Source organism: Anolis carolinensis, unplaced genomic scaffold (assembly GCF_035594765.1).
Source record: "Anolis carolinensis isolate JA03-04 unplaced genomic scaffold, rAnoCar3.1.pri scaffold_10, whole genome shotgun sequence".
Classification (NCBI taxonomy): Eukaryota; Metazoa; Chordata; class Lepidosauria; order Squamata; family Dactyloidae; genus Anolis; species Anolis carolinensis.
Window position 1 is genome coordinate 26,278,647 of NW_026943821.1, and position 21,371 is coordinate 26,300,017.

Here is a 21,371-nt window from a genome sequence, read left to right on the forward strand (position 1 = left end):
GCCTTTGTTCAGAGAACAGAAGGTCACGGTGAATGCTGATCTCGGTTATATAATCCAGTCGCCCAAAACAAGGATCGTATATTATTCCTCAATCCAGTTCGTTCTGTGCACATTGCAATGATGAATGCGGTGACTTTCTGGTGCTGTCCTTCCCCAAGACTGTAGTTGAGAGGCAGTTAAGATAACACTTGCCAAAATAATGCCTAGTATTTGTGAATTGCTGATACAACTTGCTCCACTAGATAGAGCAGGCATGGACTCCTGGGGGAGAATCCTTTGTTGGGAAGTGTTAGCTAGCCCTGTTCGTTTCTTGTCTGGAATATCCCCTGTCTTCTGAATGTTGTTCTTTATTTATTGTCCTGATTTTAGATTCAACAGACAAGAGTTGTTTCTCTCACCATGGATATATAAACCCCACTTGCCACTTTCCAACAGGCCTCACAAACTCTGAGGATGCCTGCCACAGATGTGGGCGAAACGTCAGGAGAGAATGCTGCTGGAACATGGCCAGACACCCAACCTGGACATTATTCCACAGGTATATATAAACCCCACTTTGCCTAGCTTCTAACAGACCTCACAACCTCTGAGGATGCCTGCCACAGATGTGGGCGAAACGCCAGGAGAGAATGCTGCTGGAACATGGCCAGACACCCAAACTGGACATTATTCCACAGGTATATATAAACCCCACTTGCCTAGCTTCTAACAGACCTCCCAACCTCTGAGGATACCTGCCACAGATGTGGGTAAAACGTCAGGAGAGAATGCTGCTGGAACACGGCCAGACAGCCCAGGTAACTCAATAGCAACTCAAATCTTAAATCAATCCCAGAAGAAGACTTTTCCGAGATTTTGGAATGGTATAAACCTAAGACCTTCCCCACCTCATCCCACGACTCAGACAATAATAATAATAATAATAATAATCATCATCATCATCATCATCATCCTAGACACTTGGAAAGTGTCCGGCGTGTGATCCAATATAACAGCTAGCAGAGTGTCTGCTGTGGACTCATCTTGTTGCATTTCAAATAATAATAATAATAATAATAATAATAATAATAATAATAATAATAATCACGATCTGCCAACTGCAAAAGGCCACCCTACTGGGATCTGCACACATCATGCAAAAATACATCACACAGTCCTAGATACTTGGGAAGTGTTCGACTTGTGATTTTGTGATACGAAATCCAGCATGTCTATCTTGTTTGCTGTGTCATACAATAAAATAATAATAATAACTATATTTTTATATCCCGCCACCATCTCCCTGCAAGGACTCGGGGTGACTCACATGGGGCCAAGCCCAACAACACAATTAAAACAGAGTAGACAAAAACGTAATGTACAATTCACAGTACAACATAGGTAAAACAACAGTACAATATAAAACGAAGTATTATAAGAGTGGTTTATAATATCAACCAACCATCAGGCACCATTTCTATCATCTTGCAACAATGCCTGGCAATGGTTTCAGCCAATTACCTTTCCCTGCATTCAACGCAAGCTCTCCAATTCCCATTGCTTCTAATTAGCTCGAGCTTGTTTCCCTCTAATCCGTACCCAACAAACTTCTGTGCGCACATAAAGCAGGCAGCGCGGTGAGATGGATGGGGACTTGTGGCCTCCTATTTAGGTCACCTTTGCATGTGGAACTAGGCTTGGACGAGCAATAGTCTAACTTGCAACCCGCCAAACTGAACACAATCCCAACATCCGTGGATTGGGTCCACGTTTTCATGGGCAAAACTCTTGCCACATCCATACTGTAAATGTGTCAAGGTGGGAAAGTCCTATGTTAAAATAAAAAACTTGATTAAAATATGCTCTTTCGATTTTTTTTAATGCAATATCTCCCGTAATAATTTTTTTTTTACTTCACTTCAAAGCACATTGCTATATATGTCCACAAAGTAGGCCATACGTTTCCGCACAAAGGAGATCCCAATTGGTAGTTCTCATCCAATCTAGCAGAGTTGCACAGCGGAAGCGTGCTGGGCTGGGCCCATAACCACTGTCAGAGTGCGTTTTGAATAAGCACACATGCAGCAGAAGATCCACGTAGGAGCACTGGTACCAATAACGAGGCTGGAGACTTCAGCTATCTATAAAAAGGTTTACTTACAAACGGAAATCTCTCACAAGACGATATACATACAGACAGAGTGCAGAGAGTAGATAACTAGAGAGAAAGAGACAGGAAGCAGAAGGCTATATATCAACACCTCTGCTGTATGATGCAATACTCAGTTAACTCTTTACACACTTGCATAGTGGACAGCAGACAGTGCATGATGCAATCTCCAGCTCACATTGCATCACTATAACTCAATTACATTTAAACAAAACTCTATATACAATCATTCCCACTTCAACAAAACATAGGATCTCAATGAGCTAGAACAGGCCCTCCGGGTGTTTTGGACATCAACTCCCACAATCCCTAACAGCTTACCGGCATATAACAGAATTGGAAGGACAATAGGTGTACAAGCAAGCATCTTGTTTATAGGGCCGGGCTGCGGCGTGGCTGGTTAGTAGCCAGCTACAATAAATTACTAGTGACCAAGAGGTCATGAGTTTGAAACCCGGGTCGGATTGAGCTCCCGACCATTGATAGCCTAGCTCGCTGCTGACCTAAGCAGCTCAAAAGACAGTTGCGTCTCTCGAGTAGAAAATGTAGGTACCACTTTATGCGGGGAGGTTAATTTAACTACCGTATATCATCGAGTATAAGCCGACCCGACTATAAGCCAAGACACCTAATTTTACTACATAAAAACTGGGAAAACATTGACTCCAGTATAAGCCGAGGGTGGTAAATTTCAGAAATAAAAATAGATCCCAATAAAATGACATTAATTGAGGCATCAGTAGGTTAAATGTTTTTGAATATTTACATCAAGTTCAAATTTAAGATAAGACTGTCCAACTCTGATCACATCATTATGATAAAGATGACCCAGATTGTTATATGGATAAAGTTGGAGGATATTGGACGAACGGATTTTAAGCATATGTTTTATGTTTTATATTTTATACTGTATTTAATTGGTTGTAATATATTTTATATGTTGTTGTTTTTAATGATGTATCGGCATCGAATTGTTGCCAATTGTACGCTGCCCTGAGTTCCTCCGGGTGAGAAGGGCGGGATAGAAATATTTGAAATAAATAAATAAATAAATAAATTATTCTCATCTTCTTCAATGTAAATGTGCTTATGTATCTTTTTAAAATAGAGTAAAATAATACATGTAACAATAATAATAATAAATACAGGAAAATAATACATGTAATAATAAATAGAGTAAAATAATACATGCAATAATAATAATAATAATACGATCAGAGCGAAATAATAAATGTACCATATATTCTCGAGTATAAACTGACCCAAATATAAGCCAACCTGGACCCTCACCTGAGTATAAGCCGAGGGGGGCTTTTTCAGTCTTAAAAAAAGGGCAGAAAAACTAGGCTTATACTCGAGTATATATAGTAAGTATATACAGTAAATGGGCCCGGGCTGTGGCGCAGGCTGGAGAGCAAGCCAGCTGCAAACAGATGCAATAAATCACTCTGACCAGGAGGTCATGAGTTCGAAGCCCGCTCGGAGCCTATGTTTGTCATGTCTTTGTTCTATGTTAAAAGGCATTGAATGTTTGCCTATATGTGTAATGTGATCCGCCCTGAGTCCCCTTCGGGGTGAGAAAGAAGGGCGGAATATAAATGCTGTAAATAATAAATAATAATAAATCTTGGTCTCTCTATGAATGTCCTGATCCTCAAACTCTCTCTGCTTCGTTCGAAAAAACGTCACACTCGCAGAGCTCAGACGCTATAGTATTTTGGAATTGATGTCGGCCTTTTTGGAGAAGTGTCTGCCCAGGCGGCGGAAATGGTGAACATTGTCTAGCGTTGCACCGTTCCGCTTTATTGCTGGCGATGCGGAGGGAACAGACACATCAGGCCTGAGCTGATAAATTTTGTTGATGCACCCTTACAACAGAATCTAGCTCTTTCCCCATAACTATATAAAATGCTGCCAGGCTAAAGGGATTTAAAACGTTTTGTCAGAATAATAAGTAGCTATGACAGACACAGGGAGCCAGCGGAATAATAAGTCTGTTGTATAATGGCAGTCATTGTGGTGACAGGTGTGCCTGAAATGCCGAGCAAGATAATAAATGTGCTTCTCTTTAGCACCTTTGAGGGGGGGAAAAAGAATCAGGGTGCACTTTTCAATGTTAATATGCTCCAACTACAGTACAGGTTGGATGTTGGTGGGAAAGAGCAAGGAGAAGCATGAAGATGGGTGCTGGTTTAAGACTGGGAGGCATCCCGAGGGCATCGGGGCAAGGAGGAGAAATCCCCAATTGGCTGAACCTGTTGTGGTTCAGTCTGATGATGAAGGGGGATTTGGGTTTATGCAGGTTGACCAAGGAAATGTGGAAGGCTCTGAATTGTCAGAAATGCAGGCTGACCAAGGAAATGTTGAAGGCTCGGAATTGTCAGAAATGCAGGCTGACCAAGGAAATGTTGAAGGCTCTGAATTGTCAGAGAGGCCGCAGGCTAGCAGGGAAGCTGAAGTTAGTGATAAGGGTGACCGTTCACAAGATTTTGAACATCAACAAAGTCCAGGTGGCTCTGGCAGCGAGTCAGAGGAGTCTTCCTTAGCTAGAGACACAAGGTTAAGGTTAAGAGTTCGTCCCAGGCATTCTGTGAGAATCGCTAATAAACGTGTGGGAACCCAAGGTCAGAGGAATGCTTTCCTAGCTTGTAAGCATGGTTAAAAAGGGTGAAACACGAAAGATTTCAGATGAAGCAACATTGATTTTGGAAGTTTAACTCCTGCCTTGTCTCTGCTCATGGCAAAATATTCTCGCTTCTGTTCCTGCCTAGATTTTGTGTTTGGATTGTATTTTGATTTGCTATTTTAGATACTTTGAACTATTTTCTACAAAGACTTTGAACAATATTTTGCAGATTGCCTTTGCAATTGGATTACTGCTTTCTTTACTGCTTTTTTATTAAGACTTTGCTATCTTTTATCAATAAACTGAAAAAACCAAGTCTGCTGTGGTGGAGTGTGTGTTAAGAGCAAGGTGAACCAGCACTGAGGTGCAACAGAACCTTCCATGAGATCAGATGTGAATTATTATTATTATTATTATTATTATTATTATTATTATTATTTTATTATGACACAGCAAACAAGATAGATATGCTGGATTTCATATCACAAAATCACAAGTCGAACACTTCCCAAGTGTCTAGGACTGTGTGATGTATTTTCGGATGATGCGCTCAGATCCCAGTAGGGTGGCCTTTTGCAGCTGGCAGATCGTAATTTTGTCAATGTCTATTGTTTCCAAATGCCGGCTGAGATCTTTTGGCATGGCACCCAATGTGCCCATCACCACCAGAACCACCTGCACTGGTTTCTGCCAGAGTCTTTGAAGTTCAATCTTGAGGTCCTGATAGCGGCTGAGTTTTTCCCGTTGTTTTTCGTCCATGCGACTGTCACCTGGGATGGCGACATCAATGATCCAAACCTTTTTCTTTTCCACAACTGTGATGTCTGGTGTGTTGTGTTCCAGAACTTTGTCAGTCTGGATTCGGAAGTCCCACAGTATCTTTGCGTGCTCATTTTCCAAGACTTTTGCAGGTTTGTGATCCCACCAGTTCTTTGCTGCTGGCAGGTGGTACTTGAGGCATAAGTTCCAATGGATCATTTGGGCCACATAGTTGTGCCTCTGTTTGTAGTCTGTCTGTGCAATTTTCTTACAGCAGCTGAGGATATGATCCATGGTTTCGTCGGTTTCCTTGCACAGTCTGCATTTTTGGTCAACACTGTGTATTATTATTATTATTATTTAGTGTGTTGGACAGTTTAGATGAGGGAGGGGAGGCAGGGAAGTTCTCTCCTCTGATCCTTCAAGCAGCTTTGATTCAGAACAGGGAACGACAATCCTGACTCAGTTAACTCAGCAGCGTTGAGTGGGTGCAGTAGGAACAGTGACAACAGGCAACGCACAAAGGTCTGCACAATCCCTCCTAGTTGCTACATATGCAAAGGACACCCACCACTCGCCGTTCCTTATTTATTAACCATTTTTGATATCACTCCAAGAAAAAGGAACAAAGCCAGTTCAGAGCTAGAACAGTTAACACCCACCAGATGTTCCAAAATGCAGAACAAGATGCCAAAGGCGTAAGAGAATTAGGAGCAAAACGTTCCCCTTCCCCATCTGTCAGAAATAAAGGGTCCACGGGGACAAGTGGGACTTGTGAGTAAAACAAGGTATATGACCAATTACGCTACTGATACCAAATACTCAACCAGGGAGTGCTCAAGACCAAACCGTCGCTGTCTAGATGTCCATCAGAAAACACGTGAAGGAGAAAAATCTCACGACACCCCGAGAGCAGGTCATGATCGGCAGCAGCAGGCGGCTCTCAACCGTGGCCGTCCATCCTCAACCAGGCGTGATGGACACGTGTCCAGCCTGCATATGGCAGCCTTCACAATCCCCAGCCGTCCTCCCGTCAATCTCAAGGCTCACCAGGCTGAAGCGATCCAAGTGACGAGAGCCGGAGACAACCTCGGAAGGTGCCAGATGGAGCCACTTCCACAAAGCCACGGTGATGTTCTCGCTCTTCTCGTCAGACACAGACCGGGACCCCAACAGTTAAGTCTAAGCATGCCTTGACCGCGCTAGCCAAGAGAGCCTTTCTGTTCAATTTGATCACCTTTCTTTACAAAACTCAACCTGGCAAATCAAAAGTTGCCGATACTGTGAGACTCAGGTGACAAATGAGCGGTTTGGCATCAGAAAAACGGAGAAACAACAAACAAAACAGTGGCTGCCTAAGTGGCACAAGTGCTTGAATTGCCCCAAACAACTATAATCTGCTGAAGAGAAAATTATACAAACCAGTACGCACACAAAGCAAAGCCTTTAATATTGATTCGCCACATTCAATATTTCATGAGTGCTACCTTTTCCCTCTGAACCACAGAACTGTTGCAAATGGAAATACAGTAGAGTCTCACTTATCCAAGCTAAACGGGCCGGCAGAAGCTTGGATAAGCGAATATCTTGGATAATAAGGAGGGATTAAGGAAAAGCCTATTAAACATCAAATTAGGTTATGATTTTACAAATTAAGCACCAAAGCATCATGTTATACAACTAATTTGACAGAAAAAGTAGTTCAATAAGCAGTAATGTTATGTTGTAATTACTGCATTTACAAATTTAGCACCAAAATATCATGATATATTGAAAACATTGACTACAAAAATGGCTTGGATTATCCAGAGGCTTGGATAAGCGAGGCTTGGATTAGTGAGATTCTACTGTACTTGGCTGATTCAGAGATGGACAGATCCAGAAAAACAAGGCTGCCAGACTGAGAGTCCTGCTGGAAGCTGGGGAAGGTTTAAATTGCCTCTGCGTCTGTCTCTGTCTCTGTTCTATGTTTATATGGCATTGAATGTTCGCCTTATATGTGTACAATGTGATCCGTCCTGAGTCCCTTTCGGGATGAGAAAGAAGGGCGGAATATAAATACTGTAAATAAATACTGTATAAATACTGTAAATAAATTGTCTCTGCGTCTGTCTCTGTTCTATGTTTATATGGCATTGAATGTTTGCCTTATATGTGTACAATGTGATCTGCCCTGAGTCCCCTTCAGGATGAGAAAGAAGGGCGGAATATAAATACTGTAAATAAATACTGTATTTACTGTATAAATACTGTAAATAAATTGTCTCTGCGTTTGTCTCTGTTCTATGTTTATATGGCATTGAATGTTTGCCTTATATGTGTACAATGTGATCCGCTCTGAGTCCCCTTCGGGATGAGAAAGAAGGGTGGAATATAAAAACTGTAAATAAATACTGTATTTACTGTGTAAATACTGTAAATAAATTGCCTCTGCGTCTGTCTCTGTCTCTGTTCTATGTTTATATGGCATTGAAAGTTTGCCTTATATGTGTACAATGTGATCCGCCCTGAGTCTCCTTCGGGGTGAGAAAGAAGGGCGGAATATAAATACTGTAAATAAATACTGTATAAATACTGTAAATAAATTGCCTCTGCGTCTGTCTCTGTCTTTGTTCTATGTTTATATGGTATTGAATGTTTGCCTTATATGTGTACAATGTGATCCGCCCTGAGTCTCCTTCGGGGTGAGAAAGAAGGGCGGAATATAAATACTGTAAATAAATAAATAAACAAACAAACTTAAGTTCAGCTCACCAAACATGTTCCCGATATGTCCGTTCCTGGTGAGCGGCCTGAGTTCGTTCTTCCCCAAGGCGTATTGCTTGTAGTTATCCCAAGCAAACTTCATCATCTGCAAGAAAGAGAGAGGGAACACGTGGTTAGCCAACTGTTAGGACGGTTTTCACTTGCAGCCTTGGAGAAAGGCAGGTCACAGGACAGAGATGTGCTACGATGCACAAGGCCCCTTGGATCAAATGCAAATAAAAACAAAGACAGCGCTTTGTTTCTGGGTTGCAGAGAGAAGCTATTGTCTCAAAACCTATTTAAAAAACCACAGGCAAATTGTGCTGATAGAATGCCCAACCGAATGTATGAAACTTTCCCCCAGGCACAACGGAAATGGACCAAGAAAACATGTTTTGCGGCAGAAAAAGGAACACAGCCAGCCCAACAATTCTCCGAGACGTATCTTCAGCTCAGGACTTACAAAGACGAATTCCAAGGTTGGCACAATGATATTTTTGGATCGCAGCTGGCATGACCACTGGCCATTGTGCGGGTGAATTCTGAGAATTGCGATTAGTATCAGAAACTTTTTCCAGCTCTGAAAGAAATTTACTATGCACTAGATTTGTAGGGAGTTTATTTTTCACATGTACAATTTTTCCTAAGCCAAGATGGCACACAAAGCGAGGTGCGATTCAAACATATATCCACTTGGATGGCTTTTTTCTGTGGGCTAAGCTGTGGGAGCAGCAGATGGTATCAAAGGCTTTCATGGCCAGAATCACTAAGTTTGGGCTGTCTGGCCATGTTCCAGAAGCATTCTCTCCTGACGTTTTGCCCGCATCTATGGCAGGCATCCTCAGAGGTTGTGAGGCCTGTTGGAAACTAAGCAAGTGGGGTTGATATATCTTGTCTGTTTGAGGCAAGTGGGAATGTTGCAACTGGCCAGCTTGATTAGCATTGAATAGTCTTGCAGCTTCAAAGCCTGGCTGCTTCCTGCCTGGGGGCATCCTTTGTTGGGAGGTGTTAGCTGGCCCTTTGATGGGAGGTGTATGGGCCAGCTAACACCTCCCAACAAAGGATGCCTAGCTTTCAACATACCTCACAATCTCCAAGGATGCCTGCCACAGATGTGGGCGAAACGTCAGGAGAGAATAATAATAATAATAATAATAATAATAATAATAATAATAATAATAATAATTTTATTTTTATACCCTGCCTCTATCTCCGCAAAGGGGACTCAGGGCGGCTTACATGGGGCCAAGCCCGAATAAAAACAATAGCAATATAAAACACAACAATAGACAAGAGACATGCACTATTATAAAAATTTAAACATTAGCCAATAAAAACAAATGACAAGAACTAATAAAAACATGGATTAAAACGGAGAATGCTTCTGGGACACGGCCATGCAGCTTGGAAAACTCACAGTAACTCCATCTGGGAAGATGGAGGTGGCATATAAAAATAAAATTATTATTATTATTATTATTATTATTATGGTATCATATTTTTCGGTGCAGAGGCTAAAAACGAGGGATGGAGGGGAGGCAGCTTGAAATAGATATCACTGTCCATGTTGTTTGTCCTTTGGAAATCTTTGCATTGTTTTCAAAAGCACTGCGATGAGCGGAAATAAAAGGAGAACAAGCAAACCTTTTAGATAACTTTCCTCAAAAAATAATTTTGGTTTCCTGCACATACTTCTGTTTGTTTGCTACACATACTTCATTGACCTAATGAATATTTGGCTAAGACAACCCTGCAAGTCGTGTGCAAGAAAAGGCAATTTTTTAAAAACCCTTTAGTCCTGGAAAGATAAGACGACTTCATGACTTCTCCAACTATCTCTCCTGGCAGATGCTGTTCTTTGACTGGGGAGAGATTTCCCAGTAATCCCCAAACTGGCCTTCCTGGAAGGACTCTCATGCGCAGAGGTCATTGACACATGGAAACAAACAAAACCCTCCCGGCCCCTTTCCTCTGAAATCCCGGGGCTCCAGCTGGCCGGGGAAGCGAAAAATGACACACATCCACCCTTGAGAGACTCAAACCCTGGTTGAATGCCAAGCTTTCTGCTAAATAAGGCCTCCCTCCTCCTCTCTTTAAAGGCAGATAGGGCAAGTTATAAATAAAGCATTATTATTACTATTATTATTATTATTATTATTATTATTATTATTATTTTATTATGACACAGCAAACAAGATAGATATGCTGGATTTCGTTTCACAAAACCACAAGTCGAACACTTCCCAAGTGTCTAGGACTGTGTGATGTATTTTCGGATGATGCGTGCAGATCCCAGCAGGGTGGCCTTTTGCAGCTGGCAGATCGTAATTTTGTCAATGTCTATTGTTTCCAAATTCCAACTGAGATCTTTTGGCACGGCACCCAGTGTGCCCATCACCACCGGGACCACCTGCACTGGTTTCTGCCAGAGTCTTTGAAGTTCAATCTTGAAGTCCTGGTAGCGGCTGAGTTTTTATTATTATTGTTATTATTATTATTATTATTATTATCTGAAGATAATTCATGCGTGAGTTAGGGCCTTTTACCCTCGCACTCAAGACCTGGCTCTTTACTAGAGCTTTTAATCTATGTTAATTTTATCAATATTTGTATGTATGTATTTTTATCCTTTACAATTTTATCTTGTAAATCGCCTAGAGCATCGTGGATGGAGGGCGATTAATAAGTAATTAAATGATGATGATGATGATGATGATGATGATGATAACAATTGACCAACACCTGGGCTTTTTTCATGTGCAATTAGAGAGAAGGGAGTGAGAGGGTGAGATTGAGCGCGAGAGACAGGGATGGACAGAGAGCCGTTGGGACTAATCCTTCTGGCCAAACAACCAAACAAAGGCTTTGCTTGGACTTATGTATGAGGGTTGAATGAAAAGTAATGCCTCCACCTTCGTAACTCCTCAACAGATGGCAGTCCTAGTATGGCTTGTTCAGTAGACTCTCCTCTACAGTGAGTTCCATTTGGAGGGAAGCCTTAGCATTGAACGGTTGTGTTGTTAAAGTGCGAAATATGGAACCCTGCGCAGATGGGGAAGCCTTAGCATTAAATGGTTGTGTTGTTAAAGTGGGGCATCTATCAAGTAGGAAATAAGGTACCACTTATAAAAGTGGGGAGTCAAGTTTAACTAATTTACGACTTGGAATGAGGAAGTGCCGTCAGAGTGGATGATGAAGCAGCTGCTCCCCCCTGTAGCCAGAATCGAACATCCCCTCAGGAGAAGGTTAAATTGCCTCTGCGTCTGTCTCTGTCTCGGTTCTATGTGTATATGGACATTGAATGTTTGCCCTATATGTATATAATGTGATCCGCCCTGAGTCCCCTTCGGGGTGAGAAAGAAGGGTGGAATAGAAATACAGTAGAGTCTCACTTATCCAACACTCGCTTATCCAACGTTCTGGATTATCCAACGCATTTTTGTAGTCAATGTTTTCAATACATCATGATATTTTGGTGCTAAATTCGTAAATACAGTAATTACTACATAGCATTACTGTGTATTGAACTACTTTTTCTGCCAAATTTGTTGTATAACATGATGTTTTGGTGCTTAATTTGTAAACTCATAACCTAATTTAATGTTTAATAGGCTTTTCCTTAATCTCTCCTTATTATCCAACATATTTGCTTATCCAACATTCTGCCGGCCCATTTACGTTGGATAAGCGAGACGCTACTGTACTCTAAATAAATAAATAAATAAATATTTGCTTTACAGACCTTGGGAGTTTGGCTGGAATCACTCAGAAGCATTATACAAAAGGTAACTAGCTGTTCCAAAAGCCAATAATCATTGTGACAAGGGGAGTTTACAAACTGCATTCCCAAAAAGTAACTTTCCCATGTTCTGCTTGCCCTTATAAATGTCCCCTATGGCAATGAATAGTTCAAGTGATCCTTACTTCTCTGAGTTTTTCCCCTTCCTCCTTCCATTTCTGAGTCTTTCCCGAGATGTCCAGTTCCCCAAATCTGGCATTATTAGCATCTGGCAAGACAGATCTGGTATCTTCCAAAACAATTGGGAGGAAAGTGCTGTACGTGGCATTTGGATTTATTTATTTATTTATTTACAGTATTTATATTCCGCCCTTCTTTCTCACCCCGAAGGGAACTCAGGGCGGATTACAATGAACACATATATGGCAAACATTCAATGCCAACAGACAAACAACATTCAGTTTTAGACAGACACAGAGGCAATTTTTAACATCTTTCCAGCTTCACGATTCCGGCCACAGGGGGAGCTGTTGCTTCACCGTCCATTGGTGGCTGTTCTTCCTCTTCTTTTCCTCGTGAGCAGTTTTATGGTGTTGTAGATTAGTTAAATTAGCCTCCCGCATAAAGCGTACCTAAATTTTCCCTACTTGACAGATGCAACTGTCTTTCGGGGCTGCTAGGTCAACAGCAAGCCGGGGCTATTTTTTTAAATATTTTTTTAATGGATTCGTTCTTTCCTTTTACCTTGGGGAATTTAAAAACAAACCCACCACTATCCTCTGTCTTCCCACGTACGTCTCGGTCATGTAGATGAAGGTAAACACAAACCGAACAGACTGATAACATTGAAAGGCTCCTGCTGCCAGAAAGGAGGATTTCAGAAAGGCAGAGGAAGGAGACGCTCAGCTTTCAAGATGCAAGGAAGGATGAATCAGCTTTTCAGAATTCGTTGTATCGTGTGGTTTAATAGACTCGCCCGCGAGGATGCTGCCGCCCGTACAGTCTCTTGAGTCCACGTCACTCATCTGACTCAGGCTTTTCAGACCACTTTCTTTCCGTTGTTTACCATCAAAAATCATTCCAACCAAAAGGAAAGCCGCAAATTCAATTTACTGCACCGAACCGGTCAATAAATCTGCAGACACTGCGAGCTCCAGAAACTGCTGGACTAAATGATCCAAGTGGTCTCTTCCAACCTTCATTATTATTATTATTATTATTATTATTATTATTATTATTATTATTATTATTTTATGACACAGCAAACAAGATAGATATGCTGGATTTCGTATCACAAAATCACAAGTCGAATACTTCCCAAGTGTCTAGGACTGTGTGATGTTTATTATTATTATTATTATTATTATTATTATTATTATTATTATTTTATTATGACACAGCAAACAAGATAGATATGCTGGATTTCGTATCACAAAATCACAAGTCAAACACTTCCCAGTTCTTTGCTGCTGGGAGGTGGCACTTGAGGCATAAGTTCCAATGGATCATTTGGGCCACATAGTTGTGCCTCTGTTTGTAGTCTGTCTGTGCAATTTTCTTACAGCAGCTGAGGATATGATCAATGGTTTCATCAGTTTCCTTGCACAGTCCGCATTCTTCTTCTTCTTCTTCTTCTTCTTCTTATTATTATTATTATTATTATTATTATTATTATTAGTTTTGCTCAAGTTTGTGCATTGATCAAGCACAACAGAGAACGGTCCCGCATTCCTCATTATGAAAAGTCAGTTTTCTGGTGGGCTGTGTCAAGTTCCCGAAATCCTTGCACTGATTTTCCTTCTTGAGCCGAGAAGTGTAGAAAGGATTGATCACTTTCATCACGTTGCCTAGAAACACCAGAGGCCAAGTGTGTTCTCTTATGGGCAAGGAAATTTTCATTTACATGCCTCATATTTTTATTTTTGTGTGCAAACCCATCTTTCAAGATCTCGTTCATCCTGCTTTTTATCACTGTTCCAATAAGACTGACCATGAACATTCGCTGGTGGCAAAAATTATTCAGGATGCTCCAAAGAACCCATTTTTCATTGATTTATCACAGCGCCGAGGGCTGGAAAATAAGCGTCTCTGGGAAAACGGACTCAAGAGGCCCCTAATCATATCTTTCCACATTATATTTTCATTTTTGCCAATTGGTTGAGGCTAAAAAGGTTGAAAAACGAGAAGGGAAAGAATCTCTGTCGCCGAGACTCAAGAGATAATCAAAGCAACTCTAGGCTTTGGTAACGTTCGTTCATCCAATCTTGCACTAGTCTTGGAAACAACTAGTTTTTTGCAATCCGCTCTATACAAACAAATTGTGCCTTTTCAACACTCACACACACACAAAGCGAGAAAAAGAACCTTAAGGGAATTAGCCGAGCATCATTTATGTTTATGTCAAACTTCTAATTCTCTAGGAATCACAGTAATAGCAACAATCATCGTCAATTAAAATCCAGTATGCCATCAATGCCAGCGCGAGCCTAGCATATTAATGGATTGGAATTGTTCATACCCAAGGGGTTTCCATAGAACAGCAAAAATTCATAGAAATGCTTTAGAATAAAAAATCCATTGCTGAAGTTAAGGCATTTTTGCGATGTCGAAGGGGAAGATGTGCTCTGGATTCGGTCCAGAGAACAACTGGAAACCAGTAAAGGTAAAGAAGGAATGGTGTGACGTGGTCATAATGACCACTCCATGTTCTATGACTGTATTAGCACTAGGCTTGTGCAATTCGGGTAAATCCCTATCCATTTCTGCTTGCTGGATACCAAAAGCACCCCATGTCCGTTTTCCAGCACTTCCCGAAAACTGATGTGTTGCCAAATGAGTGTTTTTGTTTCTCATCCAAAAAAAGCTGTTCTTTTCGAGCCATTGGCAGCAGCTCAGTGAATACAGCTGTATCCTCCCTGGACTACCTTAAAAATCCCCTGTCTTAGCAAAGCTGCAATCTCCTTTCTGCTTAGGGTTTTGCTTCCTTAAAGCTGTTTCTACTTCCTTAATCCCTCCTTATTATCCAAGTTATTCGCTTATCCAAGCTTCTGCCGGCCGTTTAGCTTGGATAAGTGAGACTCTACTGTATATAAAAATGTAATGTACGTTTGTAGGACGGAGTAAACAACAAAACCACTGAACCAAATAACACCAATATTGGCCACAAAGGGCATAATCATTCAATCTATGTCTTTCAAACAGAAAAACCTGGAAAAGAAAGTCCAAATTAGAGAACAAGGAAGAGCCGTTTTCAACTCTGGTTGCTGGTCAGAAGGGTAGGCCCTGCCCTCTTTAGGCCCCGCCCACTTTGTCTCCTAGCAACCCCTTCGGCCACAATGGCACCGGGGTACAGCCAGGGTTCAGGGTTTTGAGTTTGCAAGGCTAGTCACTGCTATTCCACCTGACCAACAAAGCATTCCCATAAGTCACAGCAACGCGTGGCCGGGCACAGCTAGTATGTGTATGTATATGTGTGTGTGTGTGTGTGTGTATATATATATATATATATACAGAGTCAGACATGATTGGACTTAACTTCAGGGGAAACCTTTACCTATATATATATATATATATATATATATATATATATATATATATACATATACATATACATACATACATATACACACACACATACATATACATATATACATATGCTATTATTTTCACCCGAGAGAAAGACACCCATCCTGAAATCTCTAGGTTCTCCAGCATAACTCCATGCTCAACTTCTGCTAGAGGTTGGCCACAGAGTTTCACCTCGAAGACCTAGAGATGAATGGAGAGAACGCTTGAATTACATCCGTGGATAATCACATCTGGGAAAGTCCAACTTACAACCGAAAATATGACATTTTGATCGGTTGATTGAATGGTAGCACATTTTCATACTTTTCTTAAAACCAGGACGACGAGAGGAAAAACAATCCTAATTCTCAGGATCCTACAAAGAGTTTCCTAGAATGAAAAGCATCACGGGAGGTGAGTACAGCCTTGACAGATTTTCCATGGGCATAAGCCTGTGCGACTTTGGTGCATGATAACACAGCTGATGTTATGAGTGACAACTTCCCATTCTCTGGAGCATAACATCTGGAATGGGAGCTTCCTGAAGTTTTCCCTGATTTCGAGGGAAGCCACGGGTATTTATGGCAAGACAACCGAAATGACTGGAAGTCAAGTAGAATGGAAAGCAATTAAATTTCCCTGCTCCTGGTGCGAAGGCGACGGCAATCCGTTAATGCGCAGACGGAAGGCCCTCGGGGCATGCGAGGAAGAAACCGGGTCAGCACTAAATTCTTTATCAAAGGAACGTCTTAAGAGTGGATTTACATCTGAAAGCATATTGGATGGAGCTACAAGCAGGAGTTAAAACACCGAAATTTTTTGAGTCGAAAGGGATTCTAAGTGGTCCATGTGTCAGCGCATGAAATCTGCAATGAAGTCAAATGGTAAAACTGCTCCTGGCACCTGGAGGAGGGACATGTTATGCGCCTGAACACGCATGCCGCAGCACATGCAACTGGCCACCAAAGCGCTGCTACCGGATGGATGCCTTTCCTCCATTTTTGGATGCACAGAAAAATCCCTCTCCCTCAAATATGGAGCATTCACGCATGCAAAGCATGGCATCTAAGTGTGCAGAAACCTCCATCGTTTCTTTCATCGAAACTGGTGGGGTTCAAGGGGCTTTTTGATTGTAGGTAAACTATAAATCCCAGCAACTACAACTCCCAAATGTCAAGGTCTATCTTTCCCAAATTCTACAAGTATTCACATTTCAGCATATTGAGTATTTGTGCCAAGTTTGGTACAGATCCATCCTTGTTTGAGTCCACAGTGCTCTCTGGATGTAGATGAACTACAACTCCCAAACTCAAGGTCAGTGCCCACCAAACTCTTCCAGTATTTTCTGTTGGGAGTTCTGTTAATGTGGGATTTGTGTATTGGTAGTGTTTAAATGAAATTTGTGTCTAGCATGTATTGCATCATCCAGGAAATGCTATAGTGTGTAAAGAGTTAATTTGGTAAGAAGCTGTATTGACCTTGGATAGGTGGCTGGAGCCAGAGAGGAGTCTCCAGACTACAAGTGTGTTTGTATATAGCTGATTGCATCAGATGAGATATGTTCTGCCTGCTGAGAAGATCTGTGCTGTTTGCCTAGAGTGAGAGTCCTTTGTCTATCGTCTGCAAGTCTGTTTGTTTTGTTCAGTAAACTTTGTACATATTTTTTACTTCGTCTCTGACGTTCTTTTGTTCTGCGCTCAACTGACGTCATTCATCTGCTGCTACGCTGCGCGCATTACTCTGACAAGTTCTGTGTGCCATGTTTGGTTCAATTCCATCCTTGGTGGAGTTCAGAATGCACCTTGATTGTAGGTGAACTATAAATCCCAGCAACTATAACTCGCAAATGACAAAATCAATCCCTGTCCCAATCCCACCGAATTCAAATTTGAGTGTATCGGGTATTTGTGCCAAATTTGGTCCAGTGAATAAAAATACCTCCTGCATATCAGATATTTACATTGCGATTCAGAACAGGAGCAAAATGACAGTTATGAAGTAGCAAATGAAATAATATTATGTTTGGAGGTCACCACAACATGAGAAATTGCATTAAGGGGTTGAGGTATTAGGAAGGTTGAGAACCACTGATGTAATGGCACACAGGTAACTCAGCTGTTAGACTGAAAAACCATAAAATAATTTTATGGTTGGGGAGTCACCACAACACGAGGAACTGTATTAAGCGGTCACAGCATTGGGAAGGTTGAGAACCACTGATGTAATGGCACACAGGTAACTCAGCTGTTAGACTGAAAAACCATAAAATAATTTTATGGTTTGGGAGTCACCACAACATGATGGACTGGATTAAAGGGTCGCGGCATTAGGAAGGTTGAGAACCACTGTAAACGATACTATCAATCACTGTCACGTAAGGTCCCAACCTGGTGAGTAACACATCCAGACTCTACCTGGGCTCCAGCTTTAACACCTTCTTGTGAAAATCACCTGCTTGGAGCCGTTTAATTCAAATTGGATAAAGACCTGCATGGGTTGCTGTTAATGGAAAGGCGAGTGGCGGCCTGTTCGAAGCCCCATTAAATTAAATTCTCTCCTTTTTTCCTCTAGTGTTTGATTGTGAAAAGGCTGACACTAATGTAACTGCCTGAGAAACAGATAACTTAGCCAGTGTGTCTCTAAATTGCTCGAGTTCCTGTTGGGATCTATTGGATTTACAGTAATCTTTAATTATAAAAAGCATAATTACTTTAGGATGGATTATCTGCGCGGCTGTCCATTTCGTAGAGTTGCCTGGTAACCTCGTTCTGTGCGCTGGGCCCGTTCCAGCCGCAGCGGGCTCGCAAATTAAAAAAGAGCAGGCGCTTTAGGGCTCGCCTGGCTGCGCAAAACCTTTGGCTTGAATGTCACTACTTCAAGCCACTTCTGACTCCGTAAAATGGGGTGAGCTCCCGTCTGTCAGCTCTAGCTTGCAGAGAGCTAACACATCTGGGTGCCCCCTGGGCAGCGTCACTGTAGACAGCCAATTCTCTCACACCAGAAGCGACTTGCAGTATGTTCTCAAGCCACTTCTGGCTCCGCAAAATGGGGTGAGCTCCCGTCTGTCAGCTCTAGCTTGCGGGGATTATTATTATTATTATTATTATATGAGAGAAGCCTCCCAGCTAACACATCCAGGTGCCCCCGGGCAACATCACTGTAGACAGCCAATTCTCACACACCAGAAGCAACTTGCAGTTTGTTTTCCAAGTCACTTCTGACTCCGTAAGATGGGGTGAGCTCCCATCTGTTAGCTCTAGCTTGCAGAGATATGAGAGAAGCCTCCCAGCTAACACATGTGGGTGTCCCCTGGGCAACGTCTCTGTAGACAGCCAATTCTCTCACACCAGAAGCGAGTTGCAGTATGTTCTCAAGCCACTTCTGACTCCGCGAGATGGGGTGAGCTCCCGCCTGTCAGCTCTAGCTTGCAGGGACATGAAAGAAGCCTCCCAGCTAACACATGTGGGTGTCCCCTGGGCAACATCTCTGTACACAGCCAATTCTCTCACACCAGAAGTGAGTTGCAGTATGTTCTCAAGCCACTTCTGGCTCTGCGAGATGGGGTGAGCTCCCGCCTATCAGCTCTAGCTTGCAGGGACATGAGAGAAGCCTCCCAGCTAACACATGTGGGTGTCCCCTGGGCAACATCTCTGTACACAGCCAATTCTCTCACACCAGAAGTGAGTTGCAGTATGTTCTCAAGCCACTTCTGGCTCTGCGAGATGGGGTGAGCTCCCATCTGTCAGCTCTAGCTTGCAGGAACATGACAGAAGCCTCCCAGCTAACACATCCGGGTGTCCCCCGGGCAACGTCCTTGCCGACAGTCCATTCTCTCACACCAGAAGCGACTTGCATAATGTTTTAAATACTGTAGAATAGAGCATTTTTTCCTTATGCAACAACAGAGAGGACTTAGTTTCCTTGCATATTTTGGAGAGTATTAGACATAGCCATAAAAGCTTTCCTTGAACCAGAGGAAGGTGACTTGATAATATCCTAAGAAAGGGCTTTGCTTAATGGTTTGCTGAGACGTAACCCCCTCCCCAATAAATTTGCCCATTTTAATTGGAGCCACCTCTGCCGCTCTCCCTCCTCTTCGTACACAACCCAGACCTAATCCCTGCTTTGCTCACATAAAAGCAGCCATGACCTCCAATGAGTTATTTCCCACCTAATGAGGATTCTGTGTATTTCGCTTTGCTCCTGGGGCCCGAGTACATCCTTTGGAGGCCTTCGGGGAGATTTATCCGTAATCCTGCTGCTAAGATGTCTGGCAGGTTGTGGGAGTGTGAGACTGTGCGAGAAGGAAGAAATTCATTCCTGGCCTTCTGCAAAAATAGTCTTCCTTCATTCAGGTTGTGCAAACCAAACCATTGCAAGGGTGGAGAAAGATATAATGCCATATAATGCAGCTCCATAAGGAAGTTTGACTGCACTGAACTGCTTTGTATGGCAGGCATCCTCAAAGTTTAACCCCACTTGCCTCGTTTCTAGTAGACCTCACATCCTCTGGGGATACCTGCCACAGATGTGGGTGTAATGAAGTATGAATTTTGGTTTACAGATGTTAGGTTTAATTGTGTATTTGTGTTTTAAAAGGGTAAGTATTACAGTTATTGCATCTCAGCACTCAGAGACTGGTTGTCATGGAGAAGTGGGTGGAGCCAACTGCCGTTTTGTTGAAAAGTGCAGAGTTTAAAAGAAAGGGATTCAGTCTGTGCTCTGATGAGGCACAGGGAAGATTGATCCTAGGTTGAAGGGATCAAGGAGACTCAATTGTTCATTTTTGAGTCGGTTTAAAATAAGTTTGGTGACTTATTTAATGTAGTCTGTGTCCCGGTTAGGAACAGAGAATCTGTGATCGTATATCACAGGGTGACTGCGGTTTAAAAGTAGCAGAGGAAGAAGTTCTATTTTAAGTAAAAGAAATGACACTTTAGGGAGTTTGTCTTACCTCATTCTAGTATTGTAACTGTTAATAAAAGTGCCTCTAAGTGAGAAACAACATTGTAACCACTAAGCTCTGTGCCTGAATAAACTTGTTATTGTTCCTCCAACATCTAAGCCTCTGTCGCATATATTATAAACCAAGTTGTGTTACCATCTAAAGTAAATAAGAAGAAGAAAGGAAATTTTTTAAAAAGAGTCTTTGGTGGTTGCATCTTTGCAAATTGGTGGCAGTCGTTACAAATTCCTTGCAAATTGGTGGCAGCGGTGGGATAAAAAGATTCCCCCTGCCTAAAAGAACCTTAGCTGTTATAAGATCTTTACAGTGGGTGAAACGTCAGGAGAGAATGCTTCTGGAACATGGCCAGACAGCCCGGAAAACTCAAAACAACCTAGTCATTCCGGCCATGAAAGCCTTCGACAATTCTTTTATTTTGCTTGAGTGGCAAACCGTTGTTTGCTTGCAGCAGAGGACTGTGTGGACAGTTCAAGCGGTGGTTTGCAGCCCGGGTTTGCAGATAAAATACGGGAGGAACCAAACAAGCTGTTAATTGATTGAACGAAATTAACATGTTATGTAAATAGCAGCTGCTTGGAAGCCTGGAGCAGCCTCGGGGCCTTATCTTCCACTCTTTCCTCCCATTCACTTTCTTTTGCTCATCCTCCCTCCACAGTCCTAAAAAATTGCCTTTTTAAAGCTACTGTTTGCATTGGAAGAAAAGCTCTGCATAAATGGAGGTTTCCACTGAAACGTTACTTACTAGTAGTTTTGGAGAGGATGTTTTCCCCCCTCTTTTAGTTCAAATGGTGGAGAGACACAACTCAATTCCTTCCCCTGA

The 21,371-nt window shown here is 42.1% G+C and overlaps 1 protein-coding gene and 1 long non-coding RNA gene across 2 annotated transcripts in view; one reads left to right on the forward strand and one right to left on the reverse strand.

The window, feature by feature from the left end:
• Positions 1-3,220, forward strand: part of LOC134293808 (uncharacterized) — a 66,304-nt gene extending 63,084 nt beyond the window's left edge. Inside the window, exon 2 of the long non-coding RNA XR_010000761.1 lies at positions 370-3,220. This is a non-coding gene — a long non-coding RNA (uncharacterized LOC134293808). The remainder of the gene's footprint in view (positions 1-369) is intronic.
• man1c1 (mannosidase alpha class 1C member 1) overlaps positions 1-21,371 on the reverse strand; it is a 109,680-nt gene that overhangs the window by 56,685 nt on the left and 31,624 nt on the right. Inside the window, exon 2 of the mRNA XM_062962553.1 lies at positions 8,289-8,385. Within this exon, the coding sequence (XP_062818623.1) occupies positions 8,289-8,385 (97 nt within the window). The remainder of the gene's footprint in view (positions 1-8,288; positions 8,386-21,371) is intronic.